This window comes from Clupea harengus, chromosome 3, assembly GCF_900700415.2.
Source record: "Clupea harengus chromosome 3, Ch_v2.0.2, whole genome shotgun sequence".
NCBI classification, from domain to species: domain Eukaryota; kingdom Metazoa; phylum Chordata; class Actinopteri; order Clupeiformes; family Clupeidae; genus Clupea; species Clupea harengus.
In genome coordinates, this window is record NC_045154.1 from 16,647,379 (window position 1) to 16,656,276 (window position 8,898).

An 8,898-nucleotide genomic window follows, 5' to 3' on the forward strand; every position below is an offset into this window, starting at 1 on the left:
AAGTTTGCACACAGATTTTAATCGGGGACCAAATGACTCCGATAAAGGGTATTTCTACGGCATTACATGCCTGCCCCCTTGATAGAGGGGAGATTCAGTCAATGTTAGGTGGAGATGAAAAATCATCGATCAAAGGCCAATTTAGTAAATAAATACATTTCCCACAAGTCATGGATAGAGATACAGAGCTGTTTATGCTCCTGGATATCAGTTTTCCCCCTTCCAGAGTAACCCTCTGTCTACGAACAAAGCACACTCAATATCACATAAACTATAGAGTTAGAGTAAAACTATATCATTAAGAGCAAGGCCCACTTAATATTGCATAAATCTTGTTAGAGTAAAACTATATTATTAAGACCAATGCACACTTAATATTGCATAAACCTGGTTAAAGTAAAACTATATTATTAAGACCAATGCACACTTTTTATGACATAGGCCTTGTTAGAGGAAAACTATACCATTAAGTAGCGTGCGATGTGGAGTAACAAGGAGTACTATGAATACTTATTGCATAACAATGGGGTTGGGGTTGGAGTGGGGATTACGGTGAGATTATAGTAAGGCTTAGGGTTGTCTGAGCACAGATTCCCTCACTGCCGCTACAAACTGATATTTAGAGTATCACTGCCGTTAAACACTGATAATTAGAATATCACTGCCGTTACACACTGATAATTAGAATATCACTGCCGTTACACACTGATAATTCGAATATCACTTCCATTAAACACTGATAATTAGAGTATCACTGCCGTTACTCATTGATAATTAGAGTATCACTGCCGTTACACACTGATAATTAGAGTATCACTGCTATAACACACTGATTATTAGAGTATGACTGCCATAACACACTGATAATTAGAGTATGACTGCCATTAAACACTGATAATTAGAGTATCACTGCCATTAAACACTGATAATTAGAGTATCACTGTCTCATGATAATGATTATGAACATGATAATTAGAGTATCACTGCCGTTAAACACTGATAAATAGAGTATCACTGCCATAACACACTGATAATTAGAGTATCACTGCCGTTACACACTGATAATTAGAGTATCACTGCCGTTACTCATTGATAATTAGAGTATCACTGCCATAACACACTGATAATTAGAGTGTCAATGCCAATAATCCCAGTATTCCCCTGTACTATAGTTAAAATAGCAAATGTAATAAAGAGTAACACAAAACAGCTATGCAATATACAGATATACCCAAGACCAGGGTATAAAAACACACTAATAGCAATTAGTTCAGATTTTTATTATGAACTTTGTCTTTATATATGAACAGTAATAACATATGTGTTAAGAACAATAATAATTTTCGTTTATATTATCAAAATGTTGAGGATATCTAAGAAAAGGGTGGGTGGCCTTCTTTGGTATTCTACATCATAAATGCAGTTTCAGATTTCAACTCTACCACACCATCAAGACAGATTATCACTCACTTCCTTCCCCTTAAAAAATACTGTAGTAAAAAGTACATTGCAAGAGTACATTGCAGTTTGTGTGTGTTTGTGTGTGTTTGTGTGTGTTTGTGTGCGTGTGTGTGTGTGTTGGAGGTGTCAATGTGTGTGTGTGTCTGTGTGTGTTTATATGTGTGTGTTTCTGTTAGTCTCTCTCTTGGCTTTCATGTCAAGAGGCAGTCACGGTTATTGTCTATGATAAGCAGGAGAACCTGTATAGCAACCATCATTTAAACCAATCAGAGAACAATGAACCATCTCACTAACCAATGCAGGAGCTGAGAACCATCTCATCAGCCAATCAGAGAACAGTGAACCATCTCCCTAACCAATGCAGGAGCTGAGAACCATCTCATCAGCCAATCATTTGGAGAGCAGAGGAACGAATCTCACCATGAGTGATGAGTTCAGTTCGTGTAACCATCCAGGCAGGTGACTTTGCACTCTCAAGCATTTGGGGAGGAGATCAGACGAGATGGGGATTCTAGAGAGGAATACGACCTCTAAGTGACCTCTGTGTGACCTCTGTATGACCCCCTGGAGACCTTTCATCTCCAGCATCTATTATGCAGTTATCAAGTTACACGGTCTCTGATTACACGTGTGTGTCCCTGGTTAGCTCGCTGCGTGACGGCGGGACCTGTTTGCTTAGATGGGTGAAGGTGGTGGAGTGGCTGGTTCGGACTGCGGTCTCCCCAGCTTCGGGGCCACTCTGGTTGGGAGGAAGGGTCTGGCAGCGTCCCTTGGCCCTGGATCTCCGGTCCGAAGCAGGGGGACCTTTCAGGACATTCTGAGCCAGCTCGTTGTCTGACGGGAGCTGGGAGAGAGTCTTTAGGGCGGTGTCAGCCTGCTCCGATTGGGATGGGGAGTGCGAGAGAGTCTTTAGGGCGGTGTCAGCCTGCTCCGATTGGGATGGGGAGCGCGAGAGAGCACCAACTTTTTGCACCAACTCGCTCTCTGATGGAGGTCTGGATGGAGGCCTGGATGGAGGTTGGGTGGTGCTTTGGGACAGTTCGCCCTGGGAGGGTGCTCGTGAGGGAGGCTCTGAGATCTCAAGTAACATGTCCTCTGATGGTGGTCGCGAGACTCTCTGGACCAACTCTACATCTGAAGGTTGCCTGGATAGGGGCCTGGATGGTGGCCGAGATGGAGGTCTGGAAGAGGTGTCGGTCGGCTCAGCCTCGTCCTCTGATGCTGATCGTGCAAGTGACTTCATGACTCTCTGGGCCAACTCGAGATCTGAAGGTTGCCTGGATGGCGGCCTGGATGGTGGCCGAGATAGAGGTCTGGAAGAGGTGTCGGTCGGCTCAGCCTCGTCTTCTGATGTTGATCGCGCAAGTGACTTCAAGACTCTCTGGGCCAACTCCAGATCTGAAGGTTGCCTGGATGGCGGCCTGGACGGTGGCCGAGATGGAGGTCTGGAAGAGGTGTCGGTCGGCTCAGCCTCGTCCTCTGATGCTGATCGTGCGAGTGACTTCAAGACTCTCTGGGCCAAATCTACATCTGAATGAGGTCTAGATGGGGCCCTGGACGGTGGCCGAGATGGAGGTCTGGATGAGGGTTCGGATTGCTCAGCTTCAGACAGTTGTCGCGAGAGAGATTTGTGGACTCTCTGGGCCAACTCCCCGTCTGAGGGAGGTCTAGATGGGGGTCTGGATGGCGGCCGTGATGGAGGTTTACTGGACCCCTCGCAAAGCTCGGTCTCTGACGTTGGTCTTGAGAAGCCTCTCTGGACACCTCGGGTCATATCAGAGTCTGATGGGGACCTTGAGGGGGGCCGCGATGGAGCCTTCTGGGTGGATTTGGATAGTTCGCTCTGCGAGGGGGGTCTCGAGAACTGCCGCTGGGACAACTCTGTGTCAGATGGTGGTCGTGACGGGGGTCGAGATGGAGGCTTCGGGGTCGCTTGAGCCAAGTCGTTCTGGTACGGCGGTCTCGAGCGATTCCTGAGGATGCTCCTGGCCAGCTCGCTCTGTGCTGACTGCCTCATGGACTCCTTCAGCATGGTCAGCTGGCTGCGTGAGGGCGCAACCTGCTGGCTCAGGTGGGTAAAGATGGTGGAGTGGCTGGTTCGAGCCATGCTGTCCCCTGTCTCAGGGCCTCGGTATTGAGACGGGAGGGTCCGGCAGCGTGCCTTTGCTCTCATGCTCCGGTCCACAGGAGGCCTTCCCTCCGCCAGGGCCTCTGATCCTCCAAGGGGTCTGGATGTTGGACCTGGCGCGTCTAAACTCTTCTGAGACACCAGCCTTGACGAGGACGTTTCTGATGTCTGTATTTCCGCACCAGAGATCTCTTCACACTCGGGATGGAGGCTTGGTTCAGCATCAGTGGTTACCGTGAGATCAGGCGCAGCATCAGGACCTGGATCTGGATCTGGATCTGGACTCCCCTGGGCTCCCCTCTCCCTGAGGTCTGTCTCCAGGGATACGGTGTCTGGGTTGGCTGTCGGCTCCTCCGGGCTCCAGGAGTCTCTCCTGCTGCACTCCCCTCCCGGTGGCTCCTCGTCTTCCTCGGGCGTCCTGATGATGACCTCGGCCTCCTCGGAGCGACGTGCGCGGGCGGGGGTGGGTTTCGTGCGTTCCTGGGCGAGCAGGAGCTCCATGAGAGCGGCTCGGTCCCTCTTCATCTGGTCCCTCAGGGAGCGCGGCACGTTTGGGATCAGCCAGGCCACCAGCATGCTCAGGAACATGGCCAGGTTCTGCAGCACAGGGGTTACACGTACAACAACACGCTCAACAACACATGTAGTCAACAGCCAAACAACACATGTAGTCAACAGCCAAACAACACATGTAGTCAACACCCAAACAACACATGTAGTCAACACCCAAACCACACATGTAGTCAACACCCAAACCACACATGTAGTCATGTGACATGATATAGTAAAAATGTACTATTATGGGTAACCACTTAATGGCAGCTGTATCAGTTTTTTGTGCCCTAAACCACAATAATGTTTGATGTGAAAGTGTAAAATCTCAAGCTATAACTCAGTAAAACAGACCACCAACTCCCATGTAAACATGACCACCAACACGCATGTAAATATGACCACCAACACGCATGTAAACATGACCACCAACACGCATGTAAACATGACCACCAACACACATGTAAACATGACCACCAACTCCCATGTAAACATGCAGACGGAGTGAAGGTGTGAACGACCTTACATGACCACCAACACGCATGTAAACATGACCACCAACGCGCATGTAAACATGACCACACACACGCATGTAAACATGCAGACGGAGTGAAGGTGTGAACGGTCTTACCTGAAAAAAGATGACGAAGGCCAATCTGGCTGCCAACACTGACCAGTACTGCTTAGACAGCTGGTAGGACTCCGCTGACCATGGGGGATCTCTGTAATCTTTATACCTGAGGAAGAACGAAGGAGAGAAAGGGATGGAGGAGGAGAGAGGGAGAGGGAAATAGAGGGGGGGGGAGATGCTTGACATATGGGCCACAGGCAATGAGCAAACACAGGTGCACAGGTTTAAACACACCTATCTTATCTGTGATTTTTGCCATCATTGGCAAACCTTTATTTCGTTAGCTTATGTTTGTAAATATGTTGTTGTGTGTTATTGTGTGTGTGTGTGTGTGTGTGTGTGTGTGTGTGTGTGTGTGTGTGTGTGTGTGTGTGTGTGTGTGTGTGTGCATGTGTGTGTGTGTGTGTGTGTGTGTTTGTGAGTGTGTGTGTGTGTGTGTGTGTGTGCGTGTATGTGTGTGTGTGTGTGTGTGTGTGTGTGTGTGTGTGTGTGTGTGTGTGTGTGCGTGCGTGCGTGTGTGTGTGCGTGCGTGCGTGCGTGCGTGTGTGTGTATATACCTGCAGACCCTGAGGTCTTTGTCATACTGAGTGGAGTTGGGAGCAGTGCCTGGTTTGAAGTTGCTGGTGTTGAAGTAGGCGAGTGAGTAGTCAGTGTACCCATGCATGGTGCCCGTCTCGCTGTAGATGTACTGATACACCATCCGTGGGATGAACTCTGACGTGAAGGAGATCACAAAGGCCTAGGAGGACAGAGAAAGATCAATAAAGGCCTAGGATGACAGAGAAAGATCAATAGCTTTGTTTTCACACTTCCATCCATTTCTGTCCATCACAAAAGGCCTAAAACTAAAATCAATAAGAGGTTTATGAGCAATAAAAACGTACAGCTAGAAACCTTTGAAAACAGTAGCCGTGTCTCAGTGGGGGTGGGGGGTGTTGGGTATCGGTAGGTCAACCTACCCCAACTGAGAAACTTGTCAAAAAGGGCCACTTTTTTTTTTTTACTCGAAGGAAAGGTCAATGTCTTGACTTTCAAAAAGGGCAGTGACATTTTACTGAAGACATTCCACGAAGACAATATTAGCACTTTGTACCTGACCTGAATGCGACACGCAGTGCACGGTTAGCAAGAGGACCACGACACATTCAGCGTCTGACAGCTGTCAGTACTGGCCAACCTCACGTGTCAACACACTTACATTTGTGATGACAGCGAACTTGCTGATGCCACTCAGAATGTTGTGCCAGATTCCTGTGAGGATTTAGACAGTGGAACAGGGAGGAGGAGGGGGAGAGAGAGGAGGAGGAGAGAGGAGAGAGGAGGGGGGGAGGAGGGGGAGAGAGGAGAGAGAGGAGGGGGGGGAGAGAGGAGGGGGGGGAGAGAGAGGAGGAGGAGAGAGGAGAGAGAGGAGGAGGAGAGAGAAGAGAGAGGAGAGAGGAGAGAGAGGAGGGGGGGGAGAGAAGAGGAGGAGAGAGGAGGAGAGAGGAGGGGGGGGGAGAGAAGAGAGAGGAGGGGGGGGGGAGAAGAGGAGGAGAGAGGAGGAGAGAGGAGGGGGGGGGGAGAAGAGAGAGGAGGGGGGGAGAGAAGAGGAGGAGAGAGGAGAGAGGAGGGGGGGAGGAGGGGGAGAGAGGAGAGAGAGGAGGGGGGGGGGAGAGAGGAGGGGGGAGAGAGGGGAGGAGGAGAGAGGAGAGAGGAGAGAGGAGGGGGGGCAGAGGGGAGGAGGAGAGAGGAGAGAGAAGATGAGGAGAGAGGAGAGAGAGGGGGGGGAGACACAGTTAACGTCTATTTAAGATGTCAGTTTAGGATCAGAAACCTCATGTACTCAAAGCATTTCCTCTTAGCTGCAGTTGCATAATTATAGTGCAGCACATGCTGATGTTTAGGCACCACAAGCAGGCGTACCGCCTGTGAGCTGACAGGAGAGGGCGCAAGAGCACAGATTCAATGTCACAATGACTTCATGAACTCCACAAAAGAATTCCATCGTTTTAGGATGCAATGCACACTCATGGTACTGGGCTACATGGCAGTGAAACTTGACTTTAATTTCAGTGAGTTTACATTTAAAATAACATTTTGCAGAAGATTATACTTCCATGGTGGAGACTCTGTTTGTGTGTGCGTGTGTGTGTGTTTGCATGCGTGTGTGTGTGTGTGTATGTGTGTGTTTGTGCATGTCTGCGGTGTGTGTGTATGTGTGTATGTGTGTGTGTGCCTGTGTGTGCAGGCGTGTGGTATGTGTGTGTGTGCAGGTGTGTGTGTGTGTGTGTGTGCAGGTGTGTGTGTGTGTGTGTGTGTAGCAGGGGTTCTGTACCAATCTCCTTGGCTCTGACAGCGTCCGGCTTGCGGACGTCTCTGATGAACTTGTCAGCATCGAGTCGGATCTCAATGATGTTGTTTAGCAGCGCGAACACTGGGGCCAATGGGAACGAGGCCACGAACAGCGTCACGAAACCATACTGGATTACTGCAAACACAAACACACACACACACACACACACACACACACACACACACACACACACACACACACACACACACACACACACATTATGCAGACAAATACATAAACCAAAATCGAGTTAATGCTTTCTACTACAAAAACATACTGGATAACTCTAAAAACACACACACACACAACTTAAGGCACACATACACACACATGTCTAGGAATAAAATTTGACATCCGGTAATAATTCCCATCCCATGTCTGCAACTACGTTCAACAAATCTTGCATCTGAACACAACCAAACCACACACACACACACACACATCTGAACACAACCAAACACACGCACACACACACATCTGAACACAACCAAACCACACACATCTGCACACAACCAAACCCAGTCGGTCAGCCCTCAGTCCGGCCTGAATGAATCCTGCTCAGTGGCAGTGCTAAGTTAGGCTGTCGATGCCCTCCCCCCAGATACGTGCCAATAGGATCTGGCTGGGGCAGGAAACTCTCACAGCCTTTACATTTACATTTAGCAGACGCTTTTATCCAAAGCGACTTACATATGTGCGACTTACAATGTATACACATTTTACATTTACGGCACACTGCACATCAGGAGCAATTAGGGGTTCAGTGTCTTGCTCAAGGACACTTCGACAGGGAATCGAACTAGCAACCTTCTGATTACGAAACAACTTCTTTACCTCCTGTACCACTGTCGCCCCTTTACCGTATAAAAAGTATGGTCAGCCATATCGGTGGTAGTCTGATACCGCCACTATGCCACCGGAATTAACACGGCCCTACTTGGCTTTCTGCGGCTCAACTATATGTTCCTACGGCTCAGCTGGTCAAGCAAGGTGCCAATACCACCAAGCACTGCTGCGTGCTCTAAGTCAGATCAGAGCGGCTCTCTCTCATAGTCCAGCGTTCCCTAGATTATCACGCTCTGTCCCTCCTCCCTCCCTCCTCAGTAAATCCCATCCTGGTTGTGTGTGTGTGTGTGTGTGTTGTTCCTCAGGTACTTACCCATGTACATGTACTCTGGGCAGAGGACCTCGTGTGTGTGTGTGTGTGTGTGTGTGTGTGTGTGTGTGTGTGTGTGTGTGTGTGTTGTGTGTGTGTGTGTGTGTGTGTGTGTGTGTGTTGTGTGTGTGTGTGTGTGTGTGTATGTGTCTGTGTGTGTGTGTGTGTGTCTGTGTGTCTGTGTGTGTGTGTGTGTGTGTGTGTGTTGTGTGTGTGTGTGTGTGTGTATGTGTGTGTGTGTGTGTGTGTGTGTGTGTTGGTCCTCAGGTACTCACCCATCTCCATGTACTCGGGGCTGAGGCCCTCGTAGGGCTCCAGGCTGTAGTTGTCCTCCCAGGGCTGCGGCTCTCTGTTGGGGTCCTCCCCGGCCTCCAGGAGCAGGGCCATCTCTTTCTCCTCCTTGTACTCGCGGTACATCTTCTTCAGCTTCCTGCAGGAGGGAGAGGAGGAGAGGAGGAGAGGAGAGGAGAGGAGAGGAGAGGAAGAAGAGGAGAGGAGGGAGAGGAGGGAGAGGAGGGAGAGGAGAGGAGAGGAGAGAGAGGAGGGAGAGGAGGAAGAGGAGGGAGAAGAGGGAGAGGAGAAGAGAGGAGAGCGAGAGGAGGGAGAGGAGAGGAGAGGAGAGGAGGGAGAGCAGGAGA

General features: G+C 49.5%; 1 protein-coding gene across 1 annotated transcript in view; it reads right to left on the bottom strand.

Annotated features, from left to right (window-relative positions):
- Positions 1-1,265: 1,265 nt before the first annotated feature.
- Positions 1,266-8,898, bottom strand: part of LOC105892374 (anoctamin-1) — a 34,467-nt gene continuing 26,834 nt past the window's right edge. The window contains exons 22-27 of the mRNA XM_031564792.2: positions 8,536-8,690; positions 7,087-7,239; positions 5,971-6,023; positions 5,330-5,511; positions 4,773-4,878; positions 1,266-4,186 (exon numbers count right to left, since the gene is read on the bottom strand). Coding sequence (XP_031420652.1) covers positions 2,084-4,186; positions 4,773-4,878; positions 5,330-5,511; positions 5,971-6,023; positions 7,087-7,239; positions 8,536-8,690 — 2,752 coding nt within the window. The 3' untranslated portion in view covers positions 1,266-2,083. The remainder of the gene's footprint in view (positions 4,187-4,772; positions 4,879-5,329; positions 5,512-5,970; positions 6,024-7,086; positions 7,240-8,535; positions 8,691-8,898) is intronic.